Source organism: Lactuca virosa, chromosome 2 (genome assembly GCF_052849685.1).
Source record: "Lactuca virosa cultivar CGN04683 chromosome 2, Lactuca_virosa_CGN04683_v6, whole genome shotgun sequence".
NCBI classification, from domain to species: domain Eukaryota; kingdom Viridiplantae; phylum Streptophyta; class Magnoliopsida; order Asterales; family Asteraceae; genus Lactuca; species Lactuca virosa.
Genome location: NC_136427.1, coordinates 241500027 through 241522278, shown reverse-complemented (window position 1 = coordinate 241522278; position 22252 = coordinate 241500027). Strand labels below are relative to the sequence as shown.

At 34.2% G+C, this 22252-nt stretch overlaps 1 protein-coding gene and 1 long non-coding RNA gene across 5 annotated transcripts; both read left to right on the top strand.

Moving 5' to 3' along the window:
- Positions 1–728: 728 nt before the first annotated feature.
- On the top strand, positions 729–12682 carry LOC145160623 (MADS-box protein FLOWERING LOCUS C-like). Its single transcript, XM_079079901.1, has 7 exons — positions 729–1223; positions 11375–11447; positions 11553–11614; positions 11731–11830; positions 11984–12025; positions 12124–12165; positions 12274–12682. Exons 1-7 carry the CDS (start codon positions 955–957, stop codon positions 12367–12369), a joined length of 684 nt encoding a protein of 227 aa, XP_078936027.1. The 5' UTR covers positions 729–954; the 3' UTR covers positions 12370–12682.
- A 4188-nt stretch (positions 12683–16870) lies between these two features.
- Positions 16871–19588, top strand: LOC145160622 (uncharacterized). 4 transcript variants are annotated; one of them, XR_013738172.1, is made up of 5 exons: positions 16871–17112; positions 17190–17288; positions 17386–17496; positions 17640–17713; positions 17981–19588. It is a non-coding gene; the product is annotated as an uncharacterized LOC145160622 (long non-coding RNA). The 4 variants fall into 4 exon arrangements; XR_013738170.1 differs by having other exon boundaries at positions 16872–17108; XR_013738173.1 differs by having other exon boundaries at positions 16873–17112; positions 17190–17245.
- Positions 19589–22252: the final 2664 nt, after the last annotated feature.

The window sequence follows — 22252 nt, the reverse complement described above, 5'->3', positions numbered from 1 at the left end:
GTGTGTGTGTGTAAAAGAATAAAATTTGTGAAATCATATGTGTGTAAACCAAGAGATCATAAATCTTGTTGTATGTAAAAGAATACAATAAATTAATTATATATAGTGGATTTAAAATAATATATATGTGTTGTGTGTGCAAAATAATAAAAGAAAATGTGTAAAAAAATGCAACAAACCAATTTATTTTTCGGTTAAAAAACCGAAACCGCACCGAAATAACCGCAAGAAAAACCGCAAAACCGCACCGAAACAATACCGCAAAGTTCGGTTTTTCAGTATTAATAACCGCAACTTGCGGTTTGCGGTTCGGTTAGGTCCAAAAACCGCACCGAACCGCACCATGCTCACCCCTAATTGAAATGTATGGGCTTTAGGATTTAATTGTTTATATTTTGTTAAATGTATTTCAAAATCTTATTTCAAGTTTTGACAAATTAGGTTGTAATTTTCTTTCCATATATTTTTTTTCTAAAATTTCAAGAGTTTTTGTAGGTTAAAAGATAGTTATTAGAATTTAGGAATATGAGCATATGACGCCAAAATACGAATTTAATAAAAGTCTTGGAGTATTTATACTTTAGCTACATTCTACAGACTTCCAAGGAAGATGAGTCTCACTCAAGCCCAAAAGGGGGATCCAATGCGGGTTCGGGCGGGGGGTGAATATGTAAATAACCCAAAGATATTTTGAGAAATACCCAATTCCAAGATAAATATCCCAAAAAGACTGTGGAGTTAAAATCCTTCTGCACACCGCCAACCCGAACGGCAAATATCTGTGTGAGTGAGCCGGGATCTTAAAGTACACGGCGCACCATGTCGACACATGCTGGCTCATAAGCCAACCGGTGTGACCAGTCATGTTACTAATACTATGTCATCGAACCGTCTCCACCATACACTTCCTTCACTTACAAAAACCCTAAACACCGCGTTCGTCTGGGTGAACTCATGCGATTACTGGCGTTCTGGAAGACATGCGATAAGGTAAACAGCCGCTCTCGTTTCCGCCTAAAATTCAAAGCAACTCTCGGTATGGGAAGAGGAAAGGTCGAATTGAAGCGGATCGAAGACAAAAGCAGCCGTCAAGTCTCCTTCTCCAAACGACGGAATGGATTGATGAAGAAATCTCATGAGTTGGCCGTGCTGTGTGACGTCGACGTCGCTCTTTTCATCTTTTCTGGCAGAGGCAGGCTCTATGAGTTTTCGACCGGTGAAAGGTACGCGCGATTAATTCTCCTGTCTGAGTATGAGAAATGGAAAATCATATACACACGTCTCCTTCTTACCGTATTTGTCAGATTCGTCATCTGATCGCCGGTTTTTTTGTAAAAAATTGACCTTCCGGTTTCATATTTTCGGAGACCTGGATCTTCAGTGATGATTATGAATGAAGTCAGACAATACTCGCTTCACTATCGTTTTCAATCATTTTAGGGCACGGAGAAATTATTTTGCTAGTCGGGGAGGGTTTCAATTATATCTCTACTGTATCTATTTCTAATTTTTAAAGAGGATCATTATAATTTGGGCCAAAATTTTGCCTGCCTCGTGTATACAATAATACTCAACTATGTATTGAGATGCATTTAAGTAATTGGTGGATTCATATATTATGCTCTTACCAATTGCATCGGCTGGATCAACAATCTTATATATGATCACCCGATTCTACACAATCTTAATTACCGTATATCTGAATCTGATCCATCGCTGTGGCTTGGCTTGGCTCAGCTCTTTTCTACTTAACTGGCCGGATATGCCGACTTACATTCTATTTTCCATAAGGCCACTATCGTTCAGGGTTATCTTTAAAAATATCGTTTGTTTGCTTTCTTCATCCATTAATATAACTGCTGCAAAGTAACTAAAGATATGTCATTATACTTTGGAAACTTAACCGGTAATAATTTTTGTTGATGAATTAAGCTTCTAACACAGTTGTTGTGTAGTCCCATTCGAAAGATGTTTTCCCGGTAAATAGAGTTGCAGTCTCAAATATAAATATACGTGATCTTATGTGGAGTCCCACTCTCACGATATAGTTATGGTGAATCAGAATCTTTTACTTAAATAGCCTGTCTTAATCTTATTGGTGGTTTACTACTTTTATATAGTATCTTGGTTTACGTCTTTAAGAATGTATGGACCCACATGCAAAATCATTTCACGACTGAAATTGAACTAGGAGTTGATAGACACAGACATAAAATAATACTTTGGACACTGTTATTGGTCCACAACATAAAAATTGCAAAACTATGATCTGATATGACAGGAATATTCAGGCAGTACTTGCCTTGGAGCTTTGGTCATGTCCACGTTTGGTACTGTATATCTCTTGTTGAAACTTTGTGAATTATCACGCTATATAGTTTTGAGAGAACTGGATTATACGTGGGTGTGCAATCTTATTTATATACGTGATTGGAACTTAATTAAAGCATGCTTAGTAATGACATACTAGATGTGTTTTTTGTGTTTGATCAAACTCTTTCTATGTATAAATTTGAAAATCCTTATTTAATCTAAAGATATTTTGATATTTGGTGTCCTACCTGTTGCAACATGCCAAAAAAGAAACTGTTTTGGTGCAAACGTTGTAGGTGTTGAGCAAGTCAATTGGAAAATCATACGGTCTGAACATTGTAAATGGTCAACCTCGACAAATGAGATTTATGCATGCCATGGGACAGTGATGTGTGGCTTTTAGGTGGTGGCTTTTTTTATTTATTTGTAGGACCAGGGTTCTTTTGTTATGGATAACCTCCAACATGCTATTCAAAACTTTAAAAAATAAAGCAAATTTTAGAATACTTCAAGTTGTGCTTATCCTGTTTGTAGAACACAAAACAAATCCATCATCCTTTCATGGTGTTAATATTGAATCTTGTGTACAATCGGAACCTTGTATGAGAAACTAAGGCTTCAACAATGCTTGAAAATTGCTGGTGGAGTCGGCTACAATATTTTATTGACATCAAACCTATAAATAACAAGTAAACATACAATGGAAAAAGCTTTTAAGCGAATCAGATGTGCAAAAAGATCGGAAAAACAAAAAATTACGTGTTTTTGTTGAGTCAAAATAAGAAACAAAGTAGAAAACCCGGTCTCTTAATATTGTTATTGGATATGAAAACCGGAAAAGCATCAATACAATTATAAAGAGCAAAAGCTGTCATCGTGCTTTTAATTTTTGATGATATGATAGTATTCCTCACATCTCTAGTCATAGATAAAAACAAGTCGCTTATTTCGTTCGTACTCTTGAGCATATAAATATCTCGTTAGATAAGTATATGGATAATTACCTCATTAGGCAAGTATATGGATGATTATCTAAACATATAATCATCTCCTAATAAATATATATCTTAATAGGTTGTTGAATGTTGATTGAATCGATTAGGTTCTTATAAGTAACATGAATTTTGTATTTTGCTCAATATTTTTCCGTACTACAACAATTATAATATCAAATTAACCAACACTAATCCAACAATACCCCACAAGCAGAGATAGTTGTTGTTGCTATGATACGCTAAGCCACCATGGTATCACTAACCGATTTAACGGTATCTCGACTATCAACCTCTTTCTCGACGACCTTACATATGATTTTCATCATGCATGGGACTATCGTGATGCAACAAAGGGGATTCCCAAAGCCACGACAACTATAAAAGTATGTAACTACTTAGTCATGCCATAAAGTGATGAAAGAGAGTGTTGAAGAAAATAGAGAACACGTATGTAACTACTTAAGGATGGCTTTAGTCACGTTAGCCACCAGATAAACGAGGGATGGTCAAAGTGGAGAGCAACCACATGAGTTTTGTTTAACAAGAAAGTCATGTTGAAACAAATGAAAAATTCTATAGTCCAACTTTGTTGTATGGATTTGGTTGTTGGCCAATCAAGAAAAACACGAAAAGAAAGACGGAGGTCACCAAAATGATGATGCATATATTTTTAGACTAGATGACGAACACAACAATTAGAAACTAGTTAGGAGTAGCATCAATCATCAAGAAATCAAGGGAACGAAGGTTGCAATGATTTAGACACGACGATAGAGACAACTACAAATGTAGTCAGGATAGTAAAGACGATCATGGTCAACGGTTCAAGAAGGAGAAGTTGGCAACAAGGAAGCAAGAATATGAGGACATGTTAGACTTGAATGATTTGGATCTTTCTGAGGACATAACCTTCGATAGATAATGTGGAAGCTTAAAATTAGGATAGCGGAGTAATATAAGATTAGTTTAGGTACTAGCTTCCTCTTAACTGTTTATGTTGACTGCTCAGTTTATATTGATAGTATATGCTTTCACTTTTTCTCTTTACTCAACCATATTTCTTATATATGCTTGTTTTTTAGTTACTCACCATTGTCTATTCTTCATGGTGGGTTGATGTGTTACATGCAGGAGATCATATAGTATTCGCTCACATCTTTTCTTCTGTTGGATGTTCTTACGCCTTTTTATATATTGGAGGTCACCAATAGAAGCAGTCTCCTTATCCTCGAATAAAGTCCCTCCTACATCTTACCTCCCCTTTACATCATTCTTATGATACTTATTGTTGGCTTGTTGGATGGTAATATCTTCCAACAATTTAATGATTTGTTTTTAAATCTTGTTTAGTAGGAACATAAAACACTCGTTAGGTTACCATAACTACTTGATTTATAATGGTTTGTTGATTCCAGGGTTCAAATATGATTATTAAAAAGTTTTTTAAAATGTAACATTTTGCTTCAAAACGAGCGTTTTATATCCTTGAAGCAAATTTTCCCTCAACATTACGTTATGAGTCGGCAAAATGTTTTTCAAAATACAATGAAGCAAAGGGTAGTATAAAGGGTGGTAGTAGAATATGGAATGTCAATTATTATTAACAAATCGAATATATATATATATATATATATATATATATATATATATATATATTGGTTTGATTCATTAATTTTACATCCTTAAGTCATTATGACTTGATTAAATTTCTATGATATTGTTTCAAGCATCCTTGAGGTGTTACAAAGACCGAGCCAATCTATAATCCACAAACTTTATTTTCTTATCCTTTATGAAACCTTTAGGTTTTTTAATATTTACCTCCTTTAATTTACCATTCAAGAAGGCACTCTTGACACCATGGGATTGTTGACGGAGGTTAGACAATCAAAATTAACAATTATTATACAGCTACAAGGGTGTATGTGTCAAAATAGCAAACTCTTATTTCGTGTAAAACCTTTGACTGACTTTTCAAGTGTGCCATCAATTCTCGATTTCATTTTTGAAAGTCCATTTGCTCTTGAGTATGTTTAGATATCATTATCAAACCATATAAATTGCCTTCAACTACATATATCACTAGATATCATTGCTTTGAGTATGTTCGCGATGCTCTATTTTTTCTTACGATCTTCTCACTATGATGGAAGTCGATTATCAATGCCATTTGGATAAATTCATTCATTTTCATGTCGTGTTGTGTGAACATGCTTGAAATGTGTTTCATTTCATAGATTTTTCCATAACAAAAACGTGAATTGATCAATTTGTAGGAATTAAATATTAGAATGATAAACTCCTTGTAGCATCTATAGTAAAGTACTTCTACTAGAGTGTATAGTTCTTTAGCCGCCTTGATTTTTTAGTCAACATGGAATAATAGATCTAACATAGCATTGAGTTTAGCCTTAAGGCCTTCACGGGTTGTTACAAGTGTTTCTTTTTTGATTAGCTTTTGTATATGGCATTGTAAGAACATATGCCACATTGAATGTGAGAAACATTAATAGCATATTCTTTTGCTATTGCTTGAATTCATGATCGTCAAGTTAATCCAATTTGATGGTGTTGTGAGATATAATTAGATGCCAAGATTGCTCAAGTTAGCTGGTTTTTAGGGTTCAAAATTGGTGAGAATGATATCAGAACCGGGACCTCTTACTGCACGGTGAGTTGTAAAGGGGTTAAATTTCTAACATGTGTGGCACTTGCCTATCTTGAAATCAGGCGGACTAGTAAGTGTTCGAAAGGGTCGAAAGGACCTATAAAGCACTTGCAATATAGAATCAAAGCTAAGCATACAAGAGAGGACTTCAAATGCTAAGAGAAAGTAAGGATGCTCTTATCAATCTCAAAGGTGAGGTGAATACAATATGAAGAGGGCTTACCTTTTTAACTTCGACTTACACAAATTACGAATAAATAATAAACTAACCAGTAATAAACTGATCGACACATTTTAGAATGTACATGGAGACTAAGTGGTATGTCTACATAATTCCAAGTGTTATGAGCTACCTTGGATTTTCCCAAGGTTAATGTGCTTCTTTCACCATTATCATTGAGCATATTTCTGCAAGAAGGTAGGAGCATTGCAAATCTTTGTGGCATCGTTGATGACTCACATGGCCTTGAAGTACTTCTCGAGTCTATAGAGAAAGTTCTCTATCATTTTTGCTTTCTTTTAACATTGAACACCCACGATTTAGGAACCTTTAAGTTTAGGGTTGTGAAGCTGTAGCTGTTACTATTGCAGGAAATATCCAACTTCATTGTATAAATCTCTTCATGGATGTCACATAGCTCTTTCTCAACAAATTTTTGGTACACATCGAGCTCTTGGGACATAGTCTTCAACCCATTCTTGAATTCATTCCCGAGTTTGCATATCATGGGACTTTGCCGCCATAGAGATCTCAACATTCTCTTGAGTAAACAACTTAAATGGTTACTTTGTACATCCCATGCAAACACTTGATGATCCTGTTATCAACAAACATTTAATAAGCCTTAAGAAGGGTTGGAAGGGGCTTGTAAAACACATGCAAAGTGGAATGAAAGCTAGGTATATACAAGAGAAGACTTTTATGACTTTGGATATATAAGAATGCTCTTAGTGGCCTTAAAGATGAAATGAGTACAAATGAATAGGGGGTAGTCTTATTTATACTTTGCCTAAACACAACACATATATACGAGGAGATATCTCGGTGGAAGCTTGATGTAGGGTCTTAGTTTATACATCTCCGCTTTGACTATGGACGAGATATCTCATGAGATTTAGGATAAGGTGCCATTGTGTATGCTTTTTTGCCTACGACGATGCTTTGAAAGATGAGCCTAAGACCGAGTTCATAGCTAACCTAGAGGGTGAATTTGGAAGAAAAGGGTTACAGAGTCGACATAGTTAAGACGAAATATCTATAGTGTAATTTCAATGGGAGCGAAATTATGAAAAAGTTTATATCGGCAAGCAAGTTCTACACCCAAAGGAGAGTTTCAAGTACTTTGGGTCTGCGATCCATAAGAAAGGGGGGTGTCGAAGAGGATATTACCAACATTAAGGCAAGATGTTAGAGTGAAAGGTGGTCACCATTCAGCACAACAATGCCTAGCTCCCAAGTAAGGGGATAATTTTTAAAGAACTTAAGGCAAAATATGTTGTATGGATCAAAATATTTGCCGATTTGAGGATCATGAAATGAAGATCAAATTCGTGAAAATGAGGATGTTGCGACTGACATGTGTTATGTCAAGAACATTATTAGACATGATATGGAACATAGCCGTTGGGAATGGCATCAATAATCGAAAATAAGCTAAGAAGACAATTGATAGGGTAAAGATGAAATTGATGATGCAAGAAGAGGATGCATCCATAGGATGCCTGAAGAAAGTGGGAAAATAACGTAAGGTTAAGACATGGTGGCAAAGTAGTTCAAGACTAGTGTAGGTTCTTGTTTCTTCTTACTGGTTTGTGGTTTTTGTGTAATATTTACCCTCTTACTCTTATCCCCTCTTTTCATTCATCTTTAGTGCTAGTTTTTGCTTTCTATTTTAACTTCTCGTCTCCATTTTTTGCTTCTCTACTGCTAGTATTTACTTTAACCATTGTGGGCTCACGTTCTATGTGACATAAGTCTATTTATGGATGCAGTTTCTCTACCCGATGAAGGTACAACTTTCTACATCTCAAATACACCATTCTACTCTTCACCCTTAGATGAAGCGACAACTTTGTACATCTTACCTACATCTTTCTACTGGGATTGGGATTATTTGTTGTATATACCTTAGATAGTGTAGCTTAATTATCAAAATACATTGGAATAAAAGGCACCAGACCCGAACCACAAACATATATCTAAAGAAATTCAAATACTTTGCAAGACGATTAATTCAACCATTATTGCTATGTATATATACGCATACTCTTTTCTTGCTACCTTGCTTACTTGCCTACTTTGTGAATCTGGATAAATTACACCCTCGTCATATGTCACACTTACATTATAACACCTTGGAGAATCTTTGAGAGGATAGGTATCTTTTCTGTTAGAACGGATTTGTAATCCTATTAGGATACCTCTAGCTTCTCGAATTGTCAACTTCTATCTTAATCATTTGCCATCAATTTCCATAAAGAAATTCATTTTTTTCTTTTCTAGGTTTAATGTTGACTTAATTCCAATTTAGTATAAGTCATAGCAATTGGTATAAGAGTAATGACCCTATGAACTTTACCTCAAAGGGTAGAGGTAGTAGAAGAAGGTTTGAAAGAAATAAGTTCTTCAATGGCAAAATTACCAACAACTAAGCTACCATATTCCTCTGGAGAAAATGTACAAAGAACAAGAAGCTTCATTTTACCTGGATAGAGGATTAGTTCCACTATTTTAAAGGAAGCATGTCAAGGCAACAACTACAAACCACCACTGATGCTGCCTTTGTCACCACCACCACCACCACTATTGTCGAGATTTCATTGATGGGGCAGAGGAACAATTGAATCAACTCCGGACCAAAATGGATGGAATAAGATGCTAAACATGCCCCTTCGGATCAAGAAGGGGTATTTTGCTAGCGTATAAATCTTAAAAAGTCGAAGCAATATATAAGCCATGCAGGGCATCCTTCCGGTTGGAGCGATAACAAAGTTACAAAGTCTTATTCAGATGCCAACTCCACTCAAAGAGGCATCAAATTCGAAAGAGGCAGGTCATTACATAAATGGGCTTTGTAAAGATATTATTGAGAAAAAAAATTTCTCGCAAAATCCGAACCAAGTGTTGTGCTGGACTTGGTAATTAAAATGGAGAAATCAAAGCCTAACATCATTGAATCAATGGTAACAAAGGAAGGCCCACTGCCGACAACAATTTCACAACTTTTCACAAACGCATAACCCCGGTTAATGTTCGATTCAAACCCAAATCTATAGATGAGAGGGTGGGTTTTCCATCCAACCACCGGCGGTTTATCTGTTGGCTGCCTATTGGTAATCACTCTTTAGGCGACAATAATAACTTTTTGCGCTTGAAATGCTTGTTGACAAGAAAATCCCACAATCTAACTTATCAACTTCTGGAGTAAGATTCGATTTTCATGCTAAACATGATTATCAAATTTTAGGTTCTAGAAAAGATGGCATATCTTCCTTTGGGAACCCCCATCTTCTACAAAAAGGCGAGGTTAACAACAAGAATTACCAGATTTACTCCAAAGATAGGTCTAAATAGAATGGTAATAATCTTGTTATTAAAATGCAACTAAATGAACAATTAGAAAGAGAACCACAAATACTCGTACTGACATCCATGGCCATCTCCTGAAGACATGGTTCTCTTGTACAAGGATCCTCAAGTCCTTTTACGAGTGACATCGGTTGGTTTGAGGGTGGATACTTAGGGGTAGAAATGTTAGTACGTCTTGCAAATGCATTTGAAGACTCACCATGTATTCTACTTGGAGATGTTATGCTACATCTACGGCCAGACTGCCACCGCCACGTGACTTCAAGGGGCGGTTATGAAGGTTAGGAATAAGATTACTGAGTCACTGATCTCTAATAACTTGGGTGGTGGTTCTTTGGTATTTCTAAAGGTATGTAGAGGCATTTTAGGAACTCTGCATCATTAGTTCCTTCTAATAATGGGGATAACTTGTACCCATTGGCCAAAATGACACAACTAGAAAGATAAAAGATCAATGTCTAATCCTTATTCTCTTTGGTCCAGAAGGGATGTGACTTTTATCGGCCCTAAATATGATTTTCTTCAAGATCTCAATATTCCACAATTAAGTGTTCCAAATTCTAAGTTCATATCATACTCCGCGTTTCAAATTGGTCAAACTTCCTAGTTCACAGTAGACATGTAGACCCTCTTCAAGCATCCTTAGAATGCTGGAACTGTAATGTGAGAAGGGACGAGGGAGGGTTAACCCTTGAGAATGCTGGAACTGAAGTCTTAGGGCTCGTGACTAAAGTGATATTGATTATAGATATAACCACCATCATTGGTAGTGGAAGTTCACAAGGACAGGTTAAGAAACCGGTTGCTCAAGCAGAAACCTTGTTAAGATGGCAGTTATTCAAGTTGGGTGTGCTTTATTGTGCCTTGTTGCTACAATTAACTTCATTAAAGACACTCTTAACAATGAGGAGCAGAAGGTGGGAGCTAAAATTGTTAAAAGGGCACTTGTGTATTCGTTGAAGTTGCTTGTTGAAAATACAGATGGAAGGGTGGTGTTTGAAAAGGTTGTTATCTAGTGATGGTCATGAGTTTTGTCATAATGCTGCGATAGGGAAATATGAAGAATTGATGAAGGTTGGTTTTAATGATCCCATGAAGGCGGTGAGATGTTACTTGGAGCATACGTCATCAGTAGCAATGGCGTCTTTATCATCAAATGCAATGGAAGGTTGAGGATGCAATAAAGAGGCCACATGGGAGAAGTCAGATGCTATCCACCCTGTTGACAAAGTGGTTCTAGGGGGGTAGGGTATCGCTAAGTCAGGCTTAAAGTTTACATACAAGAGAAAGGGTAAAACAGGAAATGCAGGCTCATTAATTTTAGCTATATGATCTGAGGGCATTTTGGTAATTTTAATTATTTGGTTTGTTATACATTAGATTATCTGGTTTGTTATTTACTAATTACTATGCTTTGGTTAAACATTCACTACTCTTACTCCAACCAACTTAAAATACTATTTTTACTCCTGTCAGTTGTTATCATCAACCCAAAAAGTCATCTAACCAGTTAATAGGTTCATACATAAATATGCATTGTTGATTAATTGAGGGACACAAAATTAACAGATGTTGGAGGTGCAGCTCTGACATACATACCAATGTCTCAAGGAAGAGTATATTATAAATAATAATTTTACTTGGGTAGGGACTAGGAAATACTGCAAACAAATTAGGCTTATTCAAGAAAGAGTGTGTTTTCCATACAAATTTATGCTGCCTTGATTTGCATGTTGTTTTCTTTTTACCAGTGAGTTAGGGTGAAGCTACTACTAACCTTTGATTTTGTTTTGTTTTGTTGTAAAACAGCATGGGTAAGATTCTGAGCAGCTATCAAAGCTACAAGAAGACGGAAGAAATTACCCGCATGACCCTACAAGAGGTATGCATATCCAGCATCAGATATATTTTCTGGTTAGCTTGATATGACAGTGATATGTTACAGAATCTTATATTCCATCTTTTGTGAGACTTGTTACTACTGCAGAAGCTTGCTTCAGAATATGGGGATGCGTGTACTGTTGATGAGCTGACACATATAGTCCAACGGTAATCATACTAAAAAGTTTTTACCCCAAATCAAACCACATACTAATTCTACTTGCTACCTACACAAGTGTAACTGGTATGTTGAGCTTATTGGTTTTCAATGGTATGGTATGCAGCCATCTGGAAGAGAACAATATCAAGCATCTAGATATAGCCGGTTTCAATCAGCTGGAACGACATTTGAGTAACTTTCTCCGACTAGTCAGAATCAGGAAGGTTAGCTTACTTGCACATATCATATTCATATATATATATATATATATATATATATATATATATATATATATATATATATATATATATATATATATATGTGTGTGTGTGTGTGTATGAAAATATATATGTTGACTTGTATATGGCTTAGTACAGACACAGCTAATGATGGGAGTTGTCAAGGACCTGCAAGAGAAGGTATAGCCCAGCCCATTCCCTCCTTGGATATTGATTCTTGAGGCTTTTTCTGCTTGTTGAATTGAAAGCCACTAATGGTTTCTACTCTCTACTTGCAGGAAACACAGCTGAAAAAAGAGAACAGCATTATAATGAAGGAGGTAACAGTAAACAGAAGAAAAGGATCCCAATTCGCCAACTTTAGCTTCCAAAGTAATAAATAAAATTTTATTTGTTGATTTGTTTCTGTTTTGAGTGGTTGGATACAGATTGAAGCAGCAAGGATGAATGAAAATGAGATGAACGAGGATTCTGGTGATGCAGCAGCAACACCTCCATATACAGACTTTCAGGTCACCTGGTGATGGTTGGTTGTTTTTGAAAAAGACAAAATATGTCTTCATCATATTGCCGTGTGTTATATATAATACATATATATATCTACTATGAAGGAGAAAGTTGATTTGTTTTTCAAGCAGTGATGGTTCTCACCCTCTATCTTTGCTGTGGCTAATAATGCAGTGAACTCTTTATTCCTCTTTGTATTTCTGTTTTCCTCCCCCACCCATACAACTACCTTAAAACTTAAGTTAAACAGCAAACAGCCTTGTAAATTTTACCCCTTTATACTGTGTAATGAGTTTCCAGTGTATGAGAGTATGTGCTTGTTTGTATGAACCATATAACATACTATGTTGCTAAACTACCTGATGATACATATATTATTATAAAGGGTAAAAGTTGAAAAACTCCAACAAACTATGCCCATTGTTTCAGATTAGTCACAACTTTTTTTGTTCCAATTAGGTCCTTATTTGATTTTTTTTTTGTACACCTAATGACCCTGAAGAAAAAAGATGTAAATATGGATAACAGGAAGCTAGGATTTAATTTTGTTCTTAAAAGTTTTTTAGCCAAAATCGAACACAAAAAATCGACTCTGATATAGCCAGACCTAATCGGGACAAAAAAGATTTGTTCAAGGACCTAATGTGGACAAAAAAAGAGTTTCCTATCTAATCTGGGACAATATGTATAGTTTGTTGGGGGTTTTCTGACTTTTTCCCTATTATACATACAATGACATGTTGATTATTTTGTACATGTTGTAGGTACAGTAGATAGATAAAATCTGATGAATACTAGCATAAATGTGTCTAGGATTAAACTGCTCTCTCTTCTCGTAGAATTACTACAACTAGATGTACAAAATATAACAGTCTCCTTACAATTTACATGACTTAAGCAGCAGCAGCCAAATTTCTGGATAGTTTTTAAAAGACAAGAGGCTGGACATGAACAAAGGGAGGATGAATCCCAACATATGAACTTAAATGCAAGAAATAGCAACCTACTTTCATTTCATTCTACACTTTTCACTGGGTAGATATTTCAAAGTATAATGTCCTAATAACCAAAAAATTGAAACTACAACGCTATAAGCGAGTAGAAATTTGAAAGTACAATGCCTTCATATTTTTTTTTGAAAGTGCAAACTGGGAGAAATGGAAGTGGGATGCTATAATGTACAATAAATGGAAGTACGTTGCTATTTCTTGCATTTACTTGGTATAACCCAGATTGATCTGGTACCAATTAGCTGGATTATTAAAAATATGAAATTGTTGCAACAACATACATGATACATGCCTTGTGATGGAGTCAATTGGAAAGCATAAGCAACTAGAATAATTGATAAGTAAACCCATTTGGCCATGAATTGTTGCTTCCAAAACAGACAAAACTATCATAACAGGTCTAAATCAATTGCCAATGCAACCATGGGTAAGTTTTACTTGCTAACACGGTTTATTAGACCACATGCGTAAGCTTCAAATTGATCATAAATAAAGTTAAGTAATATATTAAGAATAAAAACACAAAACCATGGATTGGTCAAGGAGCATTAGAGCCAACAGTTCTGAGTTCTGACTGAACCTACTTTTGGACCCAGTGGGCCCATCCTTATGTAGACCTCTCTAAACAATGTGTGATGTTTAGGAAGTAAAACAAAAAAAAAAAATATATCTATCTGCAAAGAAATACTCATCTCAAATCATTTCACATTACAAAAAATATAAGAAAGGCACTTATATAACTGGCACTTGAAAAGAATGGCAGATTCACCTTTTTTTTTTTAAACAAGGGTATCCAGTGTTCTTAAAAAAAAAAAAAAAAAAAAAAAAAAAAAAAAAAGGCAATGCACTAGGAACAAGATTTTTAATTAAACATCACCACAAATATTGTTTTAAGTAATGCACATGCATACAAATAAATCATGCTTCAAATATTCTCTCATACAAATATTGTTCTTAAAACCTTGCCTTGAAGATGAAGAAAAAGGAGACATAAAGCATAATATGGAAAATCTCCACTCCTAGTCCAAGAACTCTGTCTCCCAGTCATTGTCTTGTCTCCTTGAGAAAAAGTACCACAACCAAATTAGGGACAGGCCCATGCTTCATCTTACTGGATTATTATTATTACATATTTATTTATTTGCATAATGTTAAATTTGTAACTACATGAAAAATACAAGGAGTTTTCAGTCACTTTTGCCCCTGTAAAGAACTAAAAAAAAGACCAAAGTTTAAACTACAGACAAATATCATAGATAGAAATCGAAGCAAAGAAGACACAAACATGATTCCAAATTGTATATAGAAACGAAGAAAACATAGACGGCTCCATTTTGTTTAATGTTTGTTCGGTTTTAATTACGAATTGACTTCTGATTTTTTAAATTGTATTATGTTATACAAATTACTGATTTCTACACATTAAAATTTTAACTTGGTCTTGAGAACAAGCTTGACATATATTTTGTTAACATGAACTCTAGTATTCAATTTACTAGATTGAAGGGGGCTGCCTTTGTGCAAGTGCAACACCCTGTGAATTTGACAGAGATAGCTAGTTAAATACCTCAATTACCAATATTACATTCATCAAGATACCATACCACCATAAATTACAATAATTCCAAATCATTAATTAGATTTATTACAAACTAGAATTACATCTATTCTGATCATATTGGGTTTTAATCACTATCAGTGGCGCATGCAGTCATGGAACCCACTTTAAAAGTGTATGCCCCACTTAAGATTTTTGCCACCCACTTTACTTACAAACAAAACACTTGAAAATTAAGATTTATTAATTAATTAAATTTTTATACAAAGTGGATTTCTTTAATTATTGGTTCTGGATCCGCCACTGATCACTAGCATTGTTCATCATATTCTAATATTCATTGTTATCTTCGGTTTGCCTCTAATCAACACCTTGACCTACGTTAAACACTTGCCCTTCATACTAGAACATCCTTCTTTCAAATCCGGGGAAACCATAAGCTAAACACCTAATGAGTTAATCAATTTACATAATATAGATATGGGAACAGTTTCATGAACATTTCATTGAACACACATTAAGAAAATAATCCCATTTGTACAAAGCGTGTTCTCAAAATCTATGAGAGCTTAACCCTTACATATTTCAACCTCAAGGACATTGTGGTAAACAAGTGAAGGAAACCACGGACATCAACTAGTGAAGTACACAAATTAAAGCACGTGATGGAAGCTCAAAAAGTACGCCACCCGTGACAAACCCTCCTTCCTTTTACATCATAAAAACATTAGCAATGACTCTTTACCCAACTCTATCTAAAATCTACATGATGGAAATTAAGATCTACAACTTGGTTTAGACCCCAAAGCCTAAATCTTACATTTGATTTCAGTCCATCACTTTAGAGAGGTATATTTACATTGTGGTTTACTTAATTATATTAGATATGATTTACATTGCTTAGGTAAGTATAATGATATCTTCTTCTTTCTAGGCTTTAAGTTTAACACTTGTTTCTTTTGGGCATGTATTTTATCAGGCAAGTAGAGACATATCTTTTGTGTGTTGAGAATTTAATAGCACCCTTTTGATATTTCTAGTTGTATTTTAGTTGACTAGGTAGATTATTAATCATTTTGGGACTTCTTAATTATGCTCTTGGCATACAACTGAGGCTATTGTAATTGCTATTTTCCAAATATTAGGACACTACATATAAGATATGATAGTTGCGTGTCTCTAAATGTCCAAATAAAGTGTACTCTATACCTGGAACGTCATAGTAACATCTAGTATAACTCAAAATAAGAATTACCTGATCCTGAAGCAAACCACAATTCAGGACATCTAGAAACAATAATCATGGTTCTCTCAACTTCAAATTAAGAGAACTCAGAAAGTATAACCACATCAAAACATGCAATAAAAACAAATTTGATATCGATATGATTCACCAAAACTCATATTAGGTGAGTGAGTACTGATCTCAAGCTAAACAATCAAGGTTTCCATATCCGACGGCAATACCAACGAGCATCTCCTTCAATGTTTTGGACATAACCAGATACGAAGACGGATAAAATCGAACGTATGAACTACTTACTGATATCCGATAACTGAGTGGGGATGAGCGGAAAACCTGATGCGCCGCGCGTTGATACTTCGATAAGTCTATGTTAACGCGTGAAAGAAACTGAAAAACCCTAATTCAACTTCTTCCGAATCCCAAACGGCATTTTCAGATCCTTACATGCAATTGAATCTGGAAGAGGAAATGGCGGAATAGTAGGATGAACCTATATACCCTCCACGCGTCCTATTCGCTTTTTTCTTTTCCTTAAAAGAAAGTAAAACCATGTTCGTGTACATCTATATATACTAAAGCTTAAAACGTTGTTGGGCAACAGTACCTTTTTTCTCTTTCTTAAATTCACACGGGACTTTTATTTTTTGTTTTTTTGACACTTGGATTTTACACTTAACTTCCTCAACATCTTCTTTCACACACCGACTCTCTTTCCCAATGACTTCCAATTGTTTCCACCGCCTTCTACTACTTTCATCTACTTTTCCCACCCGCTCATTCGAAAAGTTGTCACCTTTGTCATCAAAGTAAGGACGCAAAGGGACTGCGGTTCTTGATTCCTCTGTGTTGTGTGTTAACGGGAACGAAAAAAAGGGGAGGGCGGCCGCCGATGCACCACCGGAGAAATCAGCGCCATAGCCGGAGACTACCGGAAAAAACTTTGTAGGTTAAACCATTTTTCCTATTTCTGATTTTTGCCTTAAGATTGGCTACGCCATCGATTGAATCTTTTCAATTACACAGTATCGACAACTGGAAGACACGTGTAGAAAGCTTGTTCGATTTTCAGATAGATGAAGGTCGATTGCAAAATTGATTTTCTTTTTTCACTTCTGGTTTTAGGTATTACGTTTTTTTGTCCAACACACTTCTACACTTCTGTGAAATTGATTGTCTTTTTTCGTTTCTGGCTATGTATTTTTTTTCGTTGGAGTTCCAGTTTGACGGAATTCATTTTGGTTATGGTCCGATGAAACAACGGAATAGGTACGGGTTACCGATGTTTCCTTTTTGCTTGAGGTGGCGCAGTTCGCATAGACTGCAATAGATGGTATCGGATTTTTCTTGTGCTCAATTGCTTATATCCCTATCTTATTCCATGTTTTCCCAAAATAATTTACGTGTTTCTATACTGACAAAATCTAATGAGATTTTGTTGTCCCGACATTAATCACCTGTCATGTCTCTTTGAAGGACTGAAACCCCAATACTGGCACGGTTGCTTGGTACCACCACCCAACAGCGTTGCATCGGATCAATTATAGCAGGTTATTCAAATACATAACTTTTTTATGTCACATAAATGAACTAACAAAAAATTAAGGTTGTGACTACATTGATGGATAGTAGGTCATTCAATTTCCCGACAGGTGAAGTGAAATTGATGACAGTTTAATAGAATAGGTTTCCAATTACCCATGAAATTTAATTATACCCCATCCAGTTGATATTGAGTTTTGAAATTGAGTTTCACCATGCATCCCAACTGCTTGAACCAGGGTGGCCCTTACTATATTTTTTTGTGCTTACTACAGGTAAAGAAAAAAAAGTTGTTTATGAGGGTATTATGGTCTTTTAAACGTGGGTTCAAACTACTTAAAGATCCAGATAACTCATCACAAACAGTCTATGAATCATGGGTTCTACTTACTACCAATTATCCTAAGGTAAATGTTTCACAATTACTTTCCTGCCCTTTAACTGATTCCAAAATCTTAGTTCTGGGATGGGGATTTGCAAGAATTAGTGGATCAAATGGAGTATTTAAGGGCGTCCAATGCTTAAATTATTGAGATTTTATTGTTTGTGGGGTGTCTGCAACTCCACCTCTTCTTTTAGTACAAGTCAGAGAGATGCATATGATTCTTTAATGTCTTGTGCTGAGGTGATTGTGGATTTTGCAAGGAGACTAAGCTGTTGTTTTCTTGTATCCTTTTGATTTTTTTATTTTATTTAATGTTTTTTTTCTTAACAGTAAATTTATTTTGGGACAAAATACCCCTTCATTTATTATCTTTGTTTCTTGCAAAGGCCAATGAAACAAGAAAGAGAAGTTAGAGGGGTAAAATTAGAGCTAAAAGTGAAGGTTAATTCTGTTGGGTTTAGGGTATGTTGGTCATAAAATAAAAAAAATACCGGAAAAAAGAATTCAAAATATTTCTGAATTCTGTTGCTACTTCAGTTAGGGTATCATTACGTTGCTTTCTTATACAAATGCATATTTATACCTGTATCTCCAAAATTAAGTTCAAAATAAATGACTCTTGTAGACAAATGAAAATCATTCTCTACTTAACACATCACCATCACCATTTTTAAAGTGAAGTCAACGAAATACAAAACAAAAATTTATCAACATTTAGGTAAATCTGATCCAATCTAGCGCCAATGGCGCATGTAATTCCTACTAGTTCTAATTCAAATAAGAAAACGTGAAAAATAAAATATTGGTCCTGATATTATTGAATCCAAAGACCATTTATTTTTTAAAATATTTAATTTTTACTGTTTAGCAATTCATATGTCCACACCTTTAACAATAACTGACCTTTTCAATTTAATTGTTTTAAATGCCCTATTTTAATGTCACAACCATTTTCACATCTCGTGAAATGCCAAAAAAAAAAAAACAAAAAAGAGGTTAGTTTTTACATATCTACGATTTTAGGTCAATCGAAATAATTAAAAGAAAAAACATAAGGCTTGTGAAAACTAATCGTTAGAAACTTGTAAACTAAATACTTACTTCTTCTCCATCTAAGGAAGTTCGGTCTTTGTATATCTTTTCACTACCACCAGACAGTGTAAGGTATGTCAGCTTCACCATTTACTCCCAAATCATGTTTTGCTCCTCAATTGCTTCATAATGTTCTTTTTCTTGGCAGACCTTCAATCAGTGGCAGGTGATGCTCTGAATAGACTTACAATAACCTTCGTCTTCATATGCAGAGTGGATTGAAATCTTACCATTGATACGTTGATTCTTCATTCCTGAACCACTATTGGCACATAAGATAATTCATATCAGAAACCTACAAATCATGTGTAGAAACTTATAAAATTGATTATCTTAAACATTTTATCGAACACATGGCAATTGGCATGCCAAATTGACCTAAAAATAAACCGGGATGAAATTGCAATACCTGTGCAAATAGCTTTCTGATTTCTAGTCTTAAGAGTGGGGGAATCATATTGAAATCATCTGCAAATTAATAACATGCATGACTTAATGGGAGGATTAACCGTTAATACGTTGATTCTTCATTCCCGAACCACTATTGGCACATCAAATAATTGATACCAGAAACCTATAAATCATGTATGGAAACTTATAAAAATGATCACAGAAAGCTCAAAATTGTGTGTTCAGAACTTGGAAACCATATGTACATACCTTCAAAATGAAGGCAAGCAGAAATTTAGCTTCAATCTCTCCCTGTTGTTGTTTTTCCTTGCCATGCAATTGCTTGCCTTCACCGTTCCCTTCCGCACAAATGAATCCCCAAACGTCACTTCTCAACTCCAGAAACAATAGCGTGAGTCTATCGTGGTTGGCAACAATCGTCGATTGATTGGAGGAAGACAAACAACAAAATGGATAGAAGTACATGTAAGGTCCGGTAGCAGCATGCGATAATCTCTGATGGAAGATTGGGGGTTTGTTGATGAATCCTCTTTGGGAAATTGAGGGACGGTGTTGGAAACCTTGAGAGAAAGAGTAATAGTTTGGACGGTTATATTAATTACCTGGAGAAGATGATGATGAATGTGCTCTTTCAAGAAGTTGCATACACATTTAATTAGATCTTTGGAGGAAAACAAAAGCTCCATTGACTCCTCCTGTCAGCCTCAATCTTTCTTCTGTTAAGCAACAAAAAGTCAAAGAACCTCTTAGGTGAGGAACACAACAGAACCTTGAAGAGGCGGTGGAAAAGGTGAAGCCCAAAATGTCCATCAGAAGAAGAATGAAATAAGGACAATGTTAATTGGGATCGGTTCAGAGAGACGGTGATAGGGAAGAATGGTGACATTTCATTGGAAGCCGATGGCGGTGAGCAACATGCGTATAGGTTGGGGAAGCCGTAGATGGCGGAAAATGAATGGAACAGGCAATGTTCCTAACGTCCATGTTAATTAACAGAGCATATTAATTAGAGTCAACGATAATAAGCCATCTATGTTAAATATAGGGGTGTTAACTACTCGCGACAAAAATACGCGATGAAATTAACTAGCATATGTTTGTGTTGATATATATATATATATATATATATATATATATATATATATATATATATATATATATATATATATATATATATATATATTAGGCGAATGCCCGCGCGTTGCGCATAAACACCTATATAGTTGAAGTCTTTACAAATATATGTTTTTTTTTAATATAGCAATAAGGTTGTTAAATTTGATATAATAAATCGTATACTAAATTGATATAGTATATTGATTATTTTGAATTTATATGATAATATATACATCTATTATAACTGCATAATCTCAATCGTTTGAATGACTTCTACCCGCGAGTTACAAATGAATAAAATTAAATATAATATATGGTTTAATGTTATTTATAGTTGTTATTGTTAATTAGTTTTTTAAAATTTATTTACTTAATGTTTTAATTTCTATCATTATAATTATTTAAAACTTGAAACATTGTTTTTTGATTTTAAAGGTAACAATATAATCATTCATATGAAGTTATTTTTAACTATTGTTATTCTAAGTTATTTTAAGCAACTTATTTGAAAACTTTTAACGATTATAAAAATATATTTAGGAAATATTTTAGTTAACTTGAGATTACAATTTAGTTTTTACATTTATCACTACAATTTATCATTTTTAATTATTTACAAAATATTCTTTGGTTTTTTAAGTGGAACTGAAATTTATATTTAAGTTGACATTGTAATGTTATATTTAAAATAACAATTTAAGTATTTTGTCCAAACTGTTATTAAGTTGTAGCTTTAAACTTATAATGGTTTACATACAACAACGTATTAAATCTAATAAATTCAGTATAATATGTTAAAAGTTAAAGACATAACTTTATAAGTAGAAGTAATGATATTATTTTAAAATTGAAATTTAGTATATTTATGATTACACTTTAGGTTTGACATTTATTTAACCTTATTAACCAACTTATAATTATTATTAGAAAAACACTATAATTAATCACTTTTAACTATTTACAAAATATTCTTTGGGTTGTTTAAGTTAAACTAAAATTTATATTTAAGTTAACCCTATAATGTTATATTAAAATTAATAATTTATGTATTTTATACAAATTGTTCCAAAATTGTATCTTTAAAATGATAATGGTTTACATCCAACAATATATTAAACCTAATAAATTAAGTATAATATGTTAAAAGTTAAAAACATCACTTAATAAGTAGAAGTAAATATATTATTTTAATAATGAAATTTAGTTTATATATGATTACACTATATGTTTGATATTTATTTAACCTTATTAACCAACTTATAATTATTATTAGAAAGAAATTGAAAAGTCATGGAAGTTTCAAATGAATGTGGTGAAAGGAAAAATGCATGGGAGTTTCAAATGAATGTGGTGAAAGGAAAAATGTTTCCTTTATAATATAGTATGATATGATATATATATATATATATATATATATATATATATATATATATATATATATATGAGTTTCTAATCTTTTTTGTCCATGTGGCGTAGACCACGTACATGTATTAACCCTTGCAAACTGTATATTTTTTAGAAGACTGCAAACCTAAAAAGGTAT